The 19,214-nt window shown below is 42.1% G+C and overlaps 1 protein-coding gene across 1 annotated transcript in view; it reads left to right on the top strand.

Annotated features, from left to right (window-relative positions):
- The window catches only part of pdzrn3b (PDZ domain containing RING finger 3b), a 121,254-nt gene that overhangs the window by 97,870 nt on the left and 4,170 nt on the right, over positions 1-19,214 (top strand). Inside the window, 5 exon segments of the mRNA XM_010795524.1 lie at positions 12,766-13,019; positions 14,448-14,532; positions 16,088-16,186; positions 16,341-16,452; positions 16,517-16,548. Coding sequence (XP_010793826.1) covers positions 12,766-13,019; positions 14,448-14,532; positions 16,088-16,186; positions 16,341-16,452; positions 16,517-16,548 — 582 coding nt within the window.

A 19,214-nucleotide genomic window follows, 5' to 3' on the forward strand; every position in this document is an offset into this window, starting at 1 on the left:
CTGTAGCCCTGCAGCTCTGTAGCCCTGCAGCTCTGTAGCCCTGCAGCCCTGTAGCCCTGTAGCCCTGCAGCTCTGTAGCTCTGTAGCCCTGTAGCCCTGCAGCTCTGTAGCTCTGTAGCCCTGCAGCCCTGTAGTCCTGTAGCTTTGTAGCCCTGTAGTCCTGTAGCTCTGTAGCTCTCTAGCCCTGTAGCCCTGTAGCTCTGTAGCTCTGTAGCTCTGTAGCCCTGCAGCCCTGTAGTCCTGTAGCTCTGTAGTCCTGCAGCCCTGTAGCCCTGTAGCCCTGTAGCCCTGCAGCCCTGCAGCTCTGTAGCCCTGCAGCCCTGTAGCCCTGTAGCTCTGCAGCCCTGTAGTCCTGTAGCTCTGTAGCCCTGCAGCACTGTAGCCCTGTAGCTCTGCAGCCCTGTAGCCCTGTAGCCCTGCAGCCCTGTAGCTCTGTAGCCATGTAGCTCTGTAGCCCTTTAGCTCTGTAGCCCTGCAGCCCTGTAGCCCTGCAGCTCTGTAGCCCTGTAGCTCTGTAGCCCTGCAGCTCTGTAGCCCTGCAGCTCTGTAGCCCTGCAGCTCTGCAGCTCTGTAGCCCTGTAGCTCTGTAGCCCTGTAGCCCTGCAGCTCTGTAGCCCTGCAGCTCTGTAGCCCTGTAGCCCTGCAGCCCTGTAGCTCTGTAGCCCTGCAGCTCTGTAGCCCTGTAGCTTTGTAGCCCTGCAGCTCTGTAGCTCTGTAGCTCTGTAGCCCTGCAGCCCTTTAGCTCTGTAGCCCTGTAGCTCTGTAGCCCTGTAGCCCTGCAGCCCTGCAGCCCTGTAGCCCTGTAGCCCTGTAGCTCTGTCGCCCTGTAGCCCTGCTGCTCTGTAGCCCTGTAGCCCTGTAGCTCTGTCGCCCTGTAGCCCTGCAGCCCTGTAGCTCTGTAGCCATGTAGCTTTGTAGCCCTGTAGCCCTGTAGCCCTGAAGCTTGAAGATTTGACTCACATTAGACTTGAAAGCAAAACCTTGATCATTTATGACCTGGATGAGTTCTTAGGGATCATCTTTCAAATGTAATTATTTGCCTTTACCACAAAGAGTGACTGAATTACAGTAAAATATAAGAAATCTTAATAGGTCGTCTACTTATTCAGAATTATGAGAACTGGCGAGTTCTTCAATGATCTACGTAGGACCGGAAACATTATAGGGCAGAAGCAAATAGTCCAACTCTTTGACACTCTTTGTTTAATCATTGTCCGACTGCAAGGTGCATTCATAATGTACAACTACTAGCATGGGTTAATGATGACAAACTCGTCATTGGTCAAGCATTTGTGGTGTGGTGCGCAACCTTTGATATTTGTTTTAACAGTTTGATGGATTTCTAAGGACCGATTGGTCTCAGCTCTGGGTGCGAAACACTCTGAAAGGACACATTTTCAAAGTCAAAGTGCTGCGATGTTGTATTAACGGTCAGCTGCAGTGAAAGGCTTGCATGTTACATTTGCTTCAACTCAGACTTACCCTCAAGGACTTGTATCTTGAGTCTTGCTCTGACGGATGTGACACAGCTCAATCATCAAGTAATGATGGTAACTGAGTGCTCTATTACTATCAAACATTGCCACTGTGTCTTGTTGAGTCTAAAGCATTTTAGGTGACAGGGTTTTTCGGCTGTGGCCAAAGAACTTGGACGTAATCCTTTTCTTTACTTTATCAAGCATGTATTTTGTGCCTTTTCATGGAACAGATGGTGTTTAATGACATGTATGTGAGCACATCCTTTGCTTGTACCTCAGGGGGGGGGATACTCTGAGGTCTCATCTCTTCTTAGCGATCAGGCAGAACCTCTTGTTCAGCGAGCCTGGCACAGCGCCCACTCTGCGCTCCCCTTCATCTCTCTGAGGACTTAATAATCCACGAACACTTGAAATCTTTCCTGTTCATTAAACACCTAAACTCCAAAATCCCATGTTGGAAGCATGAAAAATATGCTTTTATACAATTTTGTGAAAGTCAACAGACTGCACATTATTTATTTTTTACCTGAAGGCTTTTTAACAGTCATGGCAGGATGATGAATACTCCCGTGACTTGATAACTTTAGTGTTATTGGAGAGAATTAATTAAGATTTTCTCAAAAGCAATTGTTCTTTTTAAAAAGAAAATTCAAAGCACTGAGTTTCAATAGATATTTACTGGAGATCAAACGGTGTTGAGGTCTAAGAAACACAGCCAACGTGGCGTTTTAGATAAGCGTTTTCCCTTTTTGTTATGATCATTAAAGACCTGAGCAGCAGCAAGCTCCTCAGCGCTCCCTTTTAAACTTGACCCTTCTGACAGCAGCGAACCCCTCGGTGCTTTCTTCAAAGCCAAAGGTAAGCACCATGTGGAGATGTAAGCTCAGCTGCTTTTGTCAGGGACTTTAAGGTAGAGGCCTTGGAAACTCTGTTTGACAGTCCTAGGGCTCTTAATCTTTCGAGAAGCGCTCTGTAATGGCTGTGGCGCCGCGCAGCAGCTCGTACTCGACCCAGAGCTTAATTGGAGCCTCGGCACAAGCTGGCTGAGCCATGCCAAACTGATCTGGACTATTGTTCGTCTTCTAAGTCCTTTGCTTTCCAAGGTCTGTGTATCAGTCTCTCTTGATATCTTTCTCTGTTCCCAGACACACCAAACCTGAAATTAAAGAAATGGTGGCAAAGGAAGCTAATTGTTGCGCTGCTCACATTGCCTGCATCTTATGTGCTGTTTACACGGGAACGAAAACGGTTGTATGCGCTACTTTTCTCTTTCGTATAGCCCGTTCGTTCACACGAGGCCGTAACGGAAACGCGGAAAAGGACCCCGCAAACGATAACGGGTCCCAAGGTGGATAGATCTGCAAACGGAACGCTCTGGGGGGCAAACGGCTCAGTGTGTACGCCCTATACGATCATTTTCCTGATAACCATGAAGCAATAGCCCCGCCTCTCCCCAGCTCTGCTGCTCACTGCTGTAGCATGGTCAGTAGCTACTGCTATTGCTACTGCTATTGACCATGCTACAGATGTTAGTGCAAAATCTACAGCTCCTCTAAGACAACCATCAGCAACAAGTGGACATGGAGAACTACATGAACTAGATGTTGCTAAATCCACCGCGGAGAATAAACAGAAGGGCAACCATGGCAACCATGCTCGCGGGCTCTTCTTCGCTGCTTTTGGTGTATTTTGTGGCGGAAGTACAGCGCCACTTACAGGCCCGGCATATGTAATACAGCGTCTCCAGCGCTTTCGAGCGGTCTCGTGTGAACCAAAGACTTTTTCGATATCGTATTCGGTTCGTTTGCGTTTCGTATCTGTTTGCGTTCCCGTGTAAATGGGGCCTTAGAAAGTAGCACTTGAACACACCACAAAGACTACATTAGGATCTACGTTCTGCGTGAGAGGAAATAACTCAGGTGGCAGAAGTCTGTATTTGTCATTAGAAAAGGAAGACGTAAGACCCCAGGATTACAAGCTGTTGTTATAGTTCATACACTTTCACACTACTCTAGCTCACAAATTCTTCTTACAGCTTCATTCCAGATGTCATTTGGAAATATCCAAATAAATATGAGATAAGGAAATAACATGAAAAGATCCTCTGTGGTCGCTCTTGAATTTAGTAGTTTTTCTCACTTCAGTTTCTATTCTAATGCACTGATATCCTTAAGCTGAACAGACAATCAGAGTTATTTCTGTTACTGACATCGTTTTTTCGTTGATCAAAAATGCTGAATGGTTGCAGACAAGGGTTCAAAGGGGCAGACGGTCCAGGACACACAGCAATAACTAGGGCAATAGGCGCCCACCAATGATCCGATATTGGCCTACAGCCAACCTTTGACTGGGTGTTTCAGGTCCTTTTAACTGAAACTGATTTATCTGCTGAGCAATGTAGTTTAGAGATTAGCCATCTGGAACATTTCCTTTCTGAATTTCTCAAGTGCCACTCCCTAATTAGCCTTATTTCTGAATTTGAAGGCTGCAAAGATGTCTTGCTCGACTCAAGAAGCCAAGTTGACACCGCGCCAGATGGTCTCAGCGTGACGCCTTCTGGGTCAGAAGGACAGAGAAATTAGATGAAAATATTTATACAAGACGGCCTGTCATCCTTTCAAATCCTCTGCCCCCGCTGTCAGAGACCCCTGTCATCAAAGCGGTTGCCAGAAAAAAGGAACTTGCAAAAGATGCACTTTCGTCCCGAGCCCCTGTAATGAGGCCTGACACAGACGGCGTACAGAGACAAAGCCGGGCTCACAGGCTCCGAGACACAGTGTGTTTTTAATAACGGCTAAGATCGGCCCTGGTGTGCAGTCACATCTGTTAGACTCTGGAGCAGGTGGCCGGCTGCCACAGGGGAGCCGTCACAGGAGCCCCTTACCGTCAGATCTCAGACAAAGAGAGATCACAGGCACTACAGAGATATAACAACGTCCCGATAATACAGCAGGACAGGACTGAGAGAAACCAGCAGGGGTGTGCAAACCAAACAATAAGTGAGCAAATAGAAACATAACATTGATGCTGCTCATTAGATTGTAAAGATTTTAACAACATCAAGCACCCCCCACCGCACTCCATTCATATGGAGAAACGATAACACATGGCTTAGTGTCCCTTTATTGGATCTTGATCATAATTATCAAGTCCCATGGGCCCTATATTGGAAAGATAACCTCTTTATGACCGTCTAAATGACAAGACTCCACAAACAAGCAGAAAAACACTTCTTAAGTGAGTGACAGATTAACACATTTGCTATTCACATGGCAAACTCACTGGCTAAATAAGTGTATCTTTAAAAACATATTAGAGTGTAAGTTACACCCTGTCTTCTGAAAATAAAGTGTCCATACATTTTAACTTATCGTTATGTGGGGAAAAGTATTTTCTCCTGGATAACAGTCAAAGTTTTACACTTCTTGATTTTGTTTGTCAAAGAATCGTGGTTTGGGTTGACCTAAGTATGTTTGTAACGTAATTCAAATGAAAAACATACATTTAAGAAAGTCCACATTGCCTTTTCATTGTGGGACACAAACAGTGGTCTTCTGGGTAAGAAGTCAGCTGTTGGACTCACCAAACCTCCTCACTAAACGTTCTTCTTCAGACCGATTAGAAAGGTATTTGTGATGTGAAAAACAAACGTAATCTGGGACAAAATACGCTTTCCTCGAAAGTTAACTTAACATGATTTTTAGGAGACCAGGCTGTTTGTTGCACACGAGTCATTCTGCTCATGATTAGAAAGAGGCTTGAGTTGGGATGATTTCAATAATCATTGTCAGATTTCTTCCCTGAATGAGAGGTTTGTTTCCTGTTATACAATGCTCTTAATATGCATTCATCAGCTGTTGTTATGAAAGAGCAGCAGTGCGTTCACTTGATTGTCACAGTGGGTATATAATTAATGTTTGCTGATTATAAAATTAGCTTTAACAAGCACATTGTTACTGTTTATTTCTGTGTTGTATACACCCCGCTGTGATTAAAACATGTGGTGTACGAGCAGTCACATTTGACTGATTATGGATGATTAGCCTGGATGTCCCATTAGGCTGTAAAGGGAGCCTCTCCCAGCAGTGTGTTGACCAGGAGCCCCTCTTCTGATTTAAAGTCTGGCATTGTGCCTCAGTAACACTGATTTAGAAGGAGCTGTGTTATTTCTGAGGAGATTGGACACCAAGACTTATGTTGTGGTTTTTTGTGCATAATTGATGCATTACTTCTGCTGCCCTTTTTACTGTTGAGTATATCTCTGTGCAGTCTGGTTTGATTCGCGTTTGCGTGCGTGCTTTTGGCCTGTTAGCTGATTTCCCATGAACTCTTCCCTTAAAATAAACGTTATACCCCATAAACGCAGAAGATGATGTTTTCCAACTGGTCCGACATCTCCTTCAGGTAGCCTTTTAGAGGAGGTTGCAAATATGTTCAGCTGTTGATAATTATAGCAATGAAAAAATGTTACCAGCTGATTCAATAGCAGTTATCAGTTTCCATCCAGAGCATAGATTTAAGGTGGAATTGCCGTACTGTATCTTCTACTTGGCTCAGTAGGCTGTTATCATCTATTGGAAAGCTGGATACTGCAGGGAGGTTTAAAACTGTTAGTCGTTTAGTTGCAGTATTAAAGGTAGGGTAGGTAAGAATGGAGAAACCAGCTCGAGTGCGCTAGAATTTGAAAATACACAACCGGAAAAAATCTGCTCCTTCCTTCAGACTTCCTTACAGAGCCCCTCCTCCAACACACACGAACGCGCACATGACCAATGAGGGCACGAGATAAGTTTGTGCACAGATGGAAGGCTAACAGGCAGGTAGGCCATCCAGTTATTTTAGCCGGGCCGGCTCAGATGATTGGTCGTGCGTTTTACAGCGCTACGGCTTCCACAGATGGACATTTTTTTATGTATTTATTGTCAAAGCATTTAATATATTCATTGCTATCGGGACGTTAAGAGCATTCCATGGAATATAACAATGGTTTCTGAAGTGAATTACCTACCCCACCTTTAATTGTGAGGAGAGCAACGAAGGAACTGAGGTGACATAATATAATAAACATAGTATAATGAGTGAAACAGTCCACTGAGAAAAATGTAACATTTGTGATATTGAGCTATATAAATAAACATTGATTGATTGATGAAACAGTCCATGTAGGGAGGAAGTGGGGGTGGATGGTAAGATTAACCAAAAACTGCTGTTGGTTGTACATATTGTACATAATGTTCTTGACTTATATAAGTTACTTACTGTAGAGGAATCAATCCTATCGCTGGAATCAAATTGTTCATTCTAATAATATTATTCTTGCCCAATCTATATCTACAACTGTGCAAAAATACAGTTTTAACAAAGGATTTATATAAGCTGCTTAGCATTGTAATGATGATTTAGCCTTTGAATGTAAACAGTAGAAATTAAGCTAAGAAGCTTTGAACTGTTCATTACAGTTGCAATATATATAATGAACAGTTGCAATATATATAATGGATAACAATCATAAAGGGTGTACATTTGTATTTGTTGAATTCTTATTCAAGGGTTAGGGGGGGGGGGGGTTTAATTGCCATACCCATAAGACTTTTGTCTGCTTTCAAGTTCCTGAGAGAGAAGATTTTTCATTTTTTTCTGAAGCTTATTCAAAAACACAATGCATGAAACTGGAGATGGTGAAGGGGCTTAACTGAAAAAAGAAAATGTGTTCCAAGTCAAATAAAGTTCAGCCGCTCCCTGAGACAAACACCACACCTTAAATGAGAAGAAGCATACTGGAAGTGATTCTGGTTTTTAATTGATCGACTGTGGATAACACAATGCCCCATGCTTAAATCTGATTAGCAGTGAACAGTGGTGTCTTTTTCAGTCCGCATTAAGATTTGAGCCGTTTGTTCTGTAATCCTCGGTAAGCTTGCACACTGTGGCAAATAAAGACTGCTGTGTTTTCAAGCCTCAAACCTTGGAGAGTTTCCTGTCCAGTCAATTAAAAGGAACGTGTGCAGATTGCAACCCATTTGGAAGCATGCGCAGCCACACACACACTCTGAGAAATCATTGGCTGGTCCTTGAATGTTATTTCTTTCTTATGAAAATTGTTTAAAGTGAAATAAAAGAGGGATTAGCTGTAGCTGTGTTTTTCAAGCAGAATGACCCACATTCAGACTGCCACTCATAGGCTACAAAGGCCCCCCCTGAAAATAAGCCTTCAAGTCTTCATGCTGGCTATCACGTCAGCGCTTCTCTCTGTTCCGATATACAGACTTTGAAGAATTTGTCTAAGAGGTGTATCGGAGCAGAAAGAGGAGGCGAGAGCCCGGCTCTTTAAAATAATCGTCTATAGAGTGAAGTTCCCAGGGTTTCCTCTGCCCGCCTCTCACTGGCAGAGTTTCCAGTCTGTTCACATCGCTGCGTCTCCCCGAGGAACTGAAACACTGGCACTTTAATGATGTTCTCCTCTTTATTAAAGGATTAGGTGCTGATTGAATGGCCGTATCAAAGACTAATGTTGCACAACACAGGCAGGGAACTGAATAAATATCCTGCAAAGGCTTTTCTATACCACCATGATTAAACTAGGGGGTGTTACAGTACATGGTGGTTCTGTCCTACAGTATGTCCGTTTTTATTTATTTGTAACAGTTTCACCTTTCCGCTTTCATCCATTACAAACATATGTTCGATTAATTTACGTCCCTGAGCTTCATTGATTGTTATAATTAAAACACATTGTTTATTATTTCTTAACCCCTGCCCGATACGATAATTGACCAATCATGGCTTAGCAACCGTATCTAGGCACAACAAGCCTATCAAGCTTTTTATTTCTCCCTTGGATTAACAAATATAGCTGGATATGCTGCCAATTTATCCAATCGGCTAACCGCGGTACTGCAATAATAAACATAGTAGCATGTCTGGCTAACTACTGCTATGCCTAGAGTGGTAACCTAGCATTCCTTCTATGGCTATGAAGCCTTTCATGAGATTATTCTGTGGGTTTACAGTTTGCATAACAGCCCTGTTTACTTGCTGAACACACAAGTCCCATTCATAAAATGCTTTTCTACTTTAACATCAAAGGTGAAACTTGCTTCTTCAACTAGGTAAGCATTCAAACAGTGTTATGTTATGTCTAATAATAAAAAAAATAGACCCTATACATGGCTTTAAGTGTTTAGACTTTTAGTATAGCATTATATTGTATAGATGCAGTTCTAAAACCAAGTTAGTTGAAAGTAATGCAAATGTAGACAGATTGTTCACCTGTCTTTGGAGCTAGTAAGCTAGCATTGGCTGGTAACCTTCTGTTAACTACCTCTGTATGAAAGTGAGGACCCTTTGTCTCAAAAAGTGCACAATAAATTATCTGTACGATGTCATCGTAAACAGCATTTTTTGATCAATGAACAACAACTTGACAGAAATAGCAACGGCAGCTAAGGGGTGCAAGGCTTCGCGATACATTCAATTCTACTTTATTTTAACTAAGACTGATGTTTGTATTTGTTTTTTGGTTTCGTAATCAGCCATCTCATGCATAAGAAGTGGAATGTCAACGAGACTACCTGATTGAATAAAGAATAAATGAAGAGCGGAGGCAGCCTCACCCAATTTACCATGATACAAAGATGATAATGAAAGAGATGGGGCTCACTGCCAGGCAGATAAGCATCTTTGGCAGCAGGTTTGCAATCACTGTACACACACACACAGACATACACACACACACACACACACACACACACACACACACACACACACACACACACACACACACACACACACACACACACATATTCCAAATTCAGCACATAAATCCAGCTTGATTTGCATTCTGTGGAAGTTACCGTGCCGGGGCTCGCTGCACTACTCGACCCTGCTGCCCCTAATTATCACTCAGAAGGCTGAAGACTGGCATAGAAATCTCATAAAAGCCAAACCCCATAGCAGGGATACATGTTCCCGATTCCACTGTTGCTTTAGAGGTCAAATGTGATATTTGAATTAAAGAAAAGAGGCTGTGGATAACAAAAGCCACAGCTGTGTAAATTCCACACCAAACACCGACAAAGCAGACGTGTGATTTCAAACCTAATTAGTATTCCTTTTAAGAAGGGCCCTGTTGCCCTCTTGTCATTAAAATGGATTATCAGAGACCTTTCGGAGGATGCACCAGAGGTTGACGGAGACATTTCTGGATGTCAGTCATCATTGCTTTGTGTCAACATGAACAGCAGCTCAAGTGTTTGCAAAGGTAAATCAATTCTTACATTACAGTTAAATGGTAACTTTTTTGCAGTGCTTTGTTTAAGTTGTAAGTGTCTAAGTTAATGGGGACTCAAGTGATTATTGAGAGTAACAGGCTAAAATGTAATCTTATCTAGCACAATCAATGTACATCCAATGAAATTGCTTGTTTCCGCAGTGATTGCCTCCTTTGTGGGTGTGTCAGGCAACATTATAGAGACAAAATGGAAACGTTTTTATTCCCTTTAGCTTGATTAAGTTACTCCGTCCAACCAAGTCTTGCTCAAGAAAAAGTATTGTTCAGAAATACCATGTTGCATCCACTTCAACCCAGACATGTAAAAGCATTTAGGTGAGAATAAACTGAGCTTTCTGCACATTCCTCATTTCGCTCAATTTAACACTGTCTTTGCATGGGCTGATTCTGTGAGAACAGCACCATCTACAGGCCTGGCATATGTACTACAGCGTCTCCAGCGCTTTGGAACGGCAATGTCCGTGGCTGTCTCCTCCTGATTGGTGGAGTTGGCCCAAAAGCCGTAGCGCCACTTCTGTGACGTCCATAGAAGTGTTCAAATCTGGATCAGTCTGTATCAGATCCGTTGCAGCCCCTTTTTAAGAGATTTGGGTATGGAGGGAAAGAGAGAGGGTTGTGTTTTCTGACACTTGGTGAGTTCCCTGGAACACCGGGGACACATGTTCATGTATAAAAGACGTACAAAAGTGCATTTTGCATGATAGGTCACCTTTAAACAAAACACTTGTAGTTGACGGACATTGACAGTGTGTTCATTATAGCTGGCTTCACGGCTGTCAGATTCAGAACTCTCATCAAATACTGGACTGTTTTTTGAAATGGTAGTCCCCATCAGTTAATTAGAAACAAAAAAATGGTTAATAGGGTCTAGGTTTAACATTTCTAAACTTACCAAGTACCTAAATCTGGTTTCTTTGGCACATCATCATGAGTTTTGGTGCCGGCTTTGCTGCGGCCCGGGGTTAACACGGCATAGTTGGAGAGCTCAGTGGTGGTGGAGCATTGTGTATTGTGTCAGGGAAGTGTTGTGTGTTTTTTCCCAGTGTGCTGCGAAGGGCCGCTCTGTGTCAGAGGTGAGCATGTTGAATGGAGGTCGTGGGACCCCCTCCACAGCTGGGAGGAGACGTCCCGTCCCCCCGCCATCCTACCCTCCCTCCCCATAGAGAGCACTGAGGCAGAATGCTCCGGGCACAACAAGACGGGGGCTAAAGGCTTTGTCTCTGGTTCACTGCCTTAAAGTAGCCTCAGGATTCCTGGCAACCAGGTTTGACTGCTGGAGCCGGCATGCAGGGAGAATAAAGCACAATGGCGCTTGTATCCCTCAGCTGATGTACAACACGGTGGCTCGCTGTGGGAAACAAAGATGGTGGTGATGTGAGGTCCGGTGTGATTTAAGAAGGCTTGTTACCAGCAGACAGGAATGTAGATGTCTTGTTTTGTGAAGTTGTTTTGAGCTCATAATCAAGAGCAGTATTTTTCTTCGTTGTAAATCTCAGGGTTTTTTCACTTGGATTTCTTACATTAGTATTCCGCGATATGATAACGCACTTTTTCTCAATGTCATATTATTCGGAGCGAAATGCAAATATTTGAGCGATTTAATTTTGATGTAGAAGAAGTTTAATTCCGCTGAGATGATCCAATTATCCTGCAGGCCCAGGATAAGCATTAATATGCTCTGGTTATTAGTGGGTACATAGCCTCTTCTTACTCGTGCCTTAAGTAAGTTTCCTCCTTTTTCATGTCCTTCCTCTTAGCACACACTCGAGCCAAGAGCCTTTGATTCCTATATACACTCCGTTGTAGAAATATGTACTCTGCTTTTAAATTGTCTGGGTCAAAGTCAGGTTGTGCGTATATACAGCATTCATTCCCTGGAAGAAACTTAATAATGCTGCTGCCTCTTATGTGCAGCACCAGTTAAGTCTGCAAAGTGTGCCATGAATTCAAATGAGACGACGGTAGCTATAAGGCAGGCGCACATACTAACCAGAAAATTAAACCTCAAACATGGACGTGCATGTATGTTAGATGTCAGGAAGAGGCACGATAACGATTTATGTCATGCCTAATGATCTGTAACACTAAAAATAAGCTTTGAGAGTGTGTGTTTTCTTCCGTGAGGAGTGTGTGAAATGAGAAGAGCCCCAGGCTGAGATCCTATCAGAGCTTTTCCACACATCCAGGAATCACAAACCAACAAAGTCCATATGACGCAGTGATTGAAAGTGGAACAGTGGATCGGTGTACCCTGATTCAATTTAGAGGGATAGTTTGATTACCCAGGATGCAATATGCTTGCAGGGGACTCTAGGTTAATGCTTGTTTTGGGGTTTTACGTAGTAGCCGGTAAACTAACAGTGACATTTGGGGCGACAGCTAAATCAAATTTGAATCCCCTTATTTGGCCTGGCCCCTTATTTCATTTTAGACAGCATAGATCTGTGTGCTCACTTAAAGTCCAATCCATTGAGAGCGGGGACTGCGCTCGTCTTCCATCGGCACACAGAGGATTTAAGTGGCTCAACCAAACTTAATTAGCCCCTTCTGCGCGACACGCCTCGGCCTTTTGCTCAAATGAATCTCAGGTTAACGCACGGCACCCACTCTACTGTCTCTGACGGGAGGTCAGATTTATCCTTCGCTGAGAAATGACTTAGCTAAATGAGGGCTCCTCCATGCAGCCTCTGCTAATAACCTTGATTAATTAAAGAGAGGCTCATCCTAATTAGGGTCTTATTCTACTCGGTCCGGTTGTGACCCTGTAAAATGAGCCGAGGCAGTAATGAGTCATCTCTCAGACAGAATATCTCACTGAGCTTCATGTGAGGCAGTAATGATCAGAGATAATGGTTTCATCAGTGTGGAACAATGAACCCTAACCGTTCTCTTCAGTTTTACAGATTACAACACCTCCCTGTTTCTTCTCCATCAACAAACCATCCAATATCCTAAACAAAGTTGCTAAATAATTTCTCTTTTTGCTCTTTCTTCCAGGTCAATGGCAAAGACCTCTCCAAGGCCACCCACGATCAGGCGGTGGAGGCCTTTCGTGCCACCAAGGATCCCATCATGGTGCAGGTCCTGCGCCGATCTCCACATCCCAAAGTGTCCGGCCAGGCGGGTGACTCCCAGGTTTCTGACATCAGCACCCAGACGGACATCACCCTGCAGCACATCATGGCCCTCACAAAGCTGTCTCCTTCTTCACCCCCCATGACGGAGCTGGGGGAGTATCTGCTACCAGAGGAGTGAGTAACCACTATAGAGAAAGCCTTGTTAGTAGTACATCTACACACACTCATTACAGCAGGCATAAGGAAAGTGTATTAAGGGCTGCCATGGCAGAAGGGACAAACGTCCTGCTTAACCTGAATAAGTATTAAAAGTATTTGAAATTAGGTTAAGAAACAGACATATTCTCTTCTACTAACATGGTGATTCATGATTTCACAGGTAGCCAACGTGTGTTGGCCCCGCAGTGACCTAAATGTGACACACTGTGACTTCTTGCCAGACTAGTGATGAATGAAGCGTTAGATAGACAAAAGGGATGCATGCAAAACAAATCCCCCTTACTCAGCAGGTGTTGCAATAAGAGCTTAAAAGGGTGAAGTGTTGTGGTGTCTCGTAAGCTTTTAAACTTAACTTATAAATAGAGCTGGAACCAACATTTTTTATCAATATCGATGAATCTGCAAATTATTTTCTAAATGTTTAACTAATAGAAAATAGTGGAAACCTTATTATGATTAAAAAAACACGTAAAAAATCGTGAAATCTTGCAAAAAATCTGCCATTTTTGTATAAAGAATTACTTAAAGTAACGATTAATCGATATTTAAAAGTTGGTCAATGTTTCTTTGTTGAATAAATAATACATTAAGTGACTTAACATTGCATTTCTAGATTGTATTAAAATATTAATGCCTCAAGCGGTACGTCACCACCAATGGTCCCCACCTTGACACCCCATGCCTACCTTCCCGGTTCTCTCTGGTTTGAAATGCATTCAGAATGTAAACCCAAATCTACACATGCAAAACCTATCCTGATCGTGGCATTATTTGTGGAACCGGAGTCGGGAATTCTTAGGTGTCATAAACACTTGGCTATGTTAAAAGTTCACTTCACTCAAAGTCAGACATTTCCCCTTAATGAAGAGAGTGACAGCTAATCTTGGTCTGCAGACGACACCGCTGTGATCAGGCAGGGTGTGTCTGAAGGGAAAATGTCCCTGTCACTTACTGGAGACGACCGCTCCTCCGGGGCACACAGAGGCATTGAAATGATGGTTTATGCGTATTTGCATATTCCTAAATTACATCTTTTGTTTCTTAGTGTGTGTGTTCGCTTGTGAGTGTGTGTTAGGCCCTGCAGCGCGGAGAGTCTGGCTGCATTTCCACCCTGTGGCGGCAGCAGTTGCCCTTTAACAAATGATTATGATGCCTATAATTGATTTTCGAGTCAAATTAATAACTCGCCATGTTAATTTGCTATTACCCTCGGGATGTAGCTTCAATATATCTGATTGAAGATTGATTTCTACATTTAGTTCTTATTACTTCTTCTCATTTATTTTTTAAACTCTGGGGCAAAATTAAATCCGGTTTGATAAATGTGTTAGTCAAGGACTTTTTAAAACCGGTCTGTTTTACGATCTTTTCTTTTTTCATCAGGCATCCTCAACACGCATACTTCGACCCCAATGACTTCCTGGAGGTCATTCAGCACGACTTGGAGCGCGAGGAGCTGGAATACGAGGTAAACATCATCTTCCTCCTTCCTCCTCTCAATGAAGATACATCCAGACAGCAGAGCATCATTGTTTCATGAGCAGAGCCAAGGTCGCCTCAGTGTCTCTAGCCCAATGGCCCTGCTAGCCGCAAGTCCCCATGCATCAGAGTTATTGATGGGGCACTCTCTCTCCGCATGTAGGCCAGACAGGAATCGAGTTGCTGGTTTGTTCCAGCAGATGCACAACGGTGACATCATTACTTATTAGTGACAAGGCGTAATAAGTCTTCCCCGGCCGGTGGATAATTAGATGGCACAGATAATGGCTCTGCGGTGATGAATCGCATGATGCGCACTAACAATGCCCCGGATGAGGCCATGATGAGGCCATGATCAAGCCTCCGTTGGGCTCCTTTAATGACCTCCGCCGACCCGGACACCCCCTCCCCTCAAACCCCGGCCACCTACTGCTTGATGTTAATATTTTTTATGAAGGAGCGTTGAGGCTGAGATCAGAAAGGTGAAGCTTTGTGCGGCTAACGGCAGATGGGTAAGACTGGGGGTCTTCCTAGAATGACTTTTTGTTTTTTTTAGTCAAAAGACAAGTGAAAAAAAAGCTCTGCTCATGTTTGATACGTTTAATTTTTTTCTGTGTCACTAGGTATAAAACGGAAAGGAATCCACAGACCGTTGTCATGCTGTGTTCAAATGCTTTCTTGTTCACTTGAATAGAGCAATATACAAAAGATATCAGAGCGAACGGTCTGTGTTTTAAGTTACTACTAGCTCTAAGCAGCTTATAAGACACAATTTAACGTTTAAAAAAATACAAAAGCAAGCTTTTCAATGAAACATTTTAATTACATACAAAAAAGATAAGTGACATATATGAAACGTGTGTATACAAATTAAATGTACAATGTTCCACTGTTTACACAGACTTTAAAACAGGTTTCTGTTTCCTAAGTCAATAAATAACATGGAGAACAAATTCTACTGTATAGGAATAATATGGTCACTATAACCTTGAAACTCACTACACCGCATGATCTGATACAACTCCCTGTACAAATGTTACACTACTGCATTACATGTATATCATAGTAAACACAAAAATGCCCAAAGACTCTTAACTTGTGGCATCAAAAGGGTGTTCATTTGTTCCCAAAATGTACCTATTCCTCCACGATAATGATCAGCATTATCTATTTTCGGGGCGGTTCACCCTCACGGTGCCCGTCCTCTGCCCTCCCAGAAAAGCCCCTCTCGTATCTTTGTCTGTATCTGTGAGATTACAGGTGGCGACAAGTGAAAAACGGGGCTCTGCCCGTCTGCAGTCCGCTGCGTCATCTCTCATTCTGTCAGTGAAAGCCAACGGCTCCCCGCGTCCAGCTGAAAGATCCATTACAGTGATTGATGGATCTCTGTTGCTCCATGAACCCATTTCCTAGTCCATATATTCCGTCCATTCCAGAAAAAACAACGGCGAAAAACCAACCATTGTCTACTCAATCTTGTAAAAAAAATGAAAAATCCTATAATTTCAGATGTGTGGGTTATTTATTCGTTCATGTGTTTCCAGGAAGTGGATTTGTACCGAGCCAATATCCAAGAGAAGCTGGGCCTGACGATCTGTTACAGGACTGATGATGAGGATGAAGCTGGGATTTACATTAGTGAGGTATGTGTTACGGGGGAACGCTCAAATCTACAGGAAGTGGATAGCGACTGTTAGGGCTGTCAGCGGGGATGAAGTCATGAGATATGAAGTGCAGGAACGTTTATCTCAGAGTGAAAGTCAGCAGTAATCATTTGTATATTTTCTTTTTTTTTAGATTGATCCACACAGCATTGCTGCGAAGGACGGCAGAATCAGAGAAGGCGACAAAATCATTCAGGTAAGATCACTGAAAATCTCATAAAATGAAAATAAGAGAGGGGAGAGAGGTCATATTGCAGAATAAAAAATAAAGGGATGTCCAAACAAAACTATTCAAAAAGAGGTATAAAGACACAATTCTCACAAGGTACAGGAATGAAACTGCTAAACCATAACTGTTTATATTCTTGTTTTGTATACTATTTATGAATTTGTGTTTGTATGAATTTGTGTATGTACATATGTATATATATACATATATAGAGACCATTCTCCTAACTTGCCTGTATATATTATAATCTTGAATAATTTATATAATCATTCATATAAGTATACATTTATATTGTATGTTAACATAGATTAAGATGTAAAAAAAAAATTTTTTAAAAGGGAGAAGGGGTCGGATTAAATAAGTGTAAACTTCTTCCGAGCCCTTTTCGGACGTGTAATTAGCTAAAGCTTTGTTGTTTATTGATATCAGACAATGATACTACAGATTATTCAATTATTAATTAAATATTTCGTTTTGTTATTGCATTCATTTGTATTGTACTGTATCATGTCTGTATCACCTTTTGTTTCATTTGTATTTTCTTTAGTTTTACACGCTCGAAAAAAATAAATAAACTAAACTAAGATATTAATGTGTAGAAGTAAAACATTTCAAATAATATAGCAATATCCTGTAAAATTATGTGAAAACATGACTAAAACTACACATCTTCAGATGTTATACATACATAAGTGTCCTAATAATAAAAAGGAAATAATTTGTTGTGTTAACACTTTAAACTTGACAGTTTTTTAACCCGCACCGCCTAGTGGTTAAAGCATGTTATTGAATAATTTTTTGTTGAATATGTTATATTTGAGGAAGAAAATATTAAGAGTAAATACACAATAGGGGGAAAGTAGAAGGTTAATGATAGCAATATAGAATATAACATTTCAAGAAGATACTGTAAGTGATCTCTACAATAAAAAAGTTTAGTGCAGGATGTACAAAGATATTAATAGGAGGATGTGCAAAACAGAAAAACCTAATTCAACTTTATTTGAACATTAAAGAATACTTTCGGTTAACGTCTTGTTTTAAATAAGAAAAAAGCTTTGGGGGTATCTATCAACAGATAAATATTAAGCTTGACAAAGTACTTAACGTCTAATATATTGCTTTCCTGCAATGTTAACTATGTTGAAGCACTCATTTTTAACTGATATAATACATATGAATTATACTCTTATAAGATGTATGTAGATAGTATAAGAATGTGTACTTCTGGGGGGCGGGGCTGGACCCGTTCGAGTCCAGTTTTGGATAGTCTGCCGTAGTTTCATTCCATTTCATAGAGCTATTTGACGCTCGGTGTAACCTTGGCACACTATCACTCCAACGTCCAATCACAGAGCTTGAAGATTAATCACGGGGTTTGTCAAGCAATGGGACTGTAGTCCCAAACGATAGCTGAGGATTATGGGTAGCGTAGTGTCTTCGGCCATAAACTCCGAAAAACTATTTGTTTCTCTGAATCGAAGGGGGAAAACACAAAAGCATTGTAGACAATTTAAACCAATCAATGTTGTGAATCAACAAGGATAAACTGATGTTTTTAGTTGATGAGTACTGCAGATTACTATGCAAACTTCGAGACCGGAAATACTGTTTTCACCCCAAGCTGTTGCCTGGCAACGCAATTCTGTTGATAGTTATTTCATATCGCATTAACAACATATCCCAACGTGCATTGCGGCTAAAACATCCAATTACCGAGCTTCAACCATAGCTGAGGATCTTGGGTAATCAGTTCAGTGGGTGTGTATCGCCTAGGTCTGTTTCCGGTGACTTTATTTTGAAATTCAGTTCCTGACGGACGGCAAAAAAGCCCGATGTTACAGAATTAAACCAATAAATAAAAACAAGGATAATTGTATGTTATTGTTGAGTAAATAACAGTGTGTTATTTAGAAAAGAATAACAAATTAGAAGGAAAAAAATATTTTAAAAATACTGATTTCAGTATTCTGAGGCTCTGAGAGTATTATTATTCATCCCGCTTCCATCACATTAGTATGCATAGAAAGTGACAGGTGCTGTGACAGGTCACACCTCTCCAAATGCTAATGAGCTAAGTCCTGCCTCCCCTTTGTTCAAGGTGCGAGATCTCAAGTAGGTGTGATATCCCAAGTAGGTGTGAGATCCGTCGATAGGAGGGGGGTGATGTGTATTCACAGGTGTGAAAAGCCCCCATGCTCCTTATGGTGTATAATTAAAAAAAATTCAATCACATTAGTATGCATAAAAAGTGACAGGTGGGCCCGCCCCCAAGTCTATTAAAACAAAATGCCGCTTCCATCACATTAGTATGCACAAAAGTGACAGAAGGGCCCGCCCCAATTATGTGATGTCAGAAGACCGAAGGGGTGGAGTGAGATAAAAAAAAAAGAACCCCGTGCAGATAAAAAGCCAGTCATTTCCAATCATCAAGTCATCTTTCCAAAACGAAAAAATGGCCAAGAGACGCCTCGATATGGGTTTAATCAGCGAGACGCCTGTGACAACTTACCGCCATCCGTCCGGAGCGCCAATCAAGAAACGGATGCAGTATCTGTGCCGGGTTCAAACACCTCCGGTCGAAGATCTTGAAGAGAAATGGCTTCTGGAAAATGAACATGTTTGGGGATACGTATTCAACTATATGGCGAATGAACTGCATTTCTACAATCTGAAGAATGGAGAAACGTATGGACCCCACAGTGTTAAAGCAACGTTGACCTCAACAAATTGGGCTGTGTTAACTCTGGTGTCTTCCAGAGATCTGCCAAGGCACAC

Source organism: Notothenia coriiceps, unplaced genomic scaffold, assembly GCF_000735185.1.
Source record: "Notothenia coriiceps isolate Sejong01 unplaced genomic scaffold, NC01 NC01_scaffold00037246, whole genome shotgun sequence".
In the NCBI taxonomy this organism is placed as follows: Eukaryota; Metazoa; Chordata; class Actinopteri; order Perciformes; family Nototheniidae; genus Notothenia; species Notothenia coriiceps.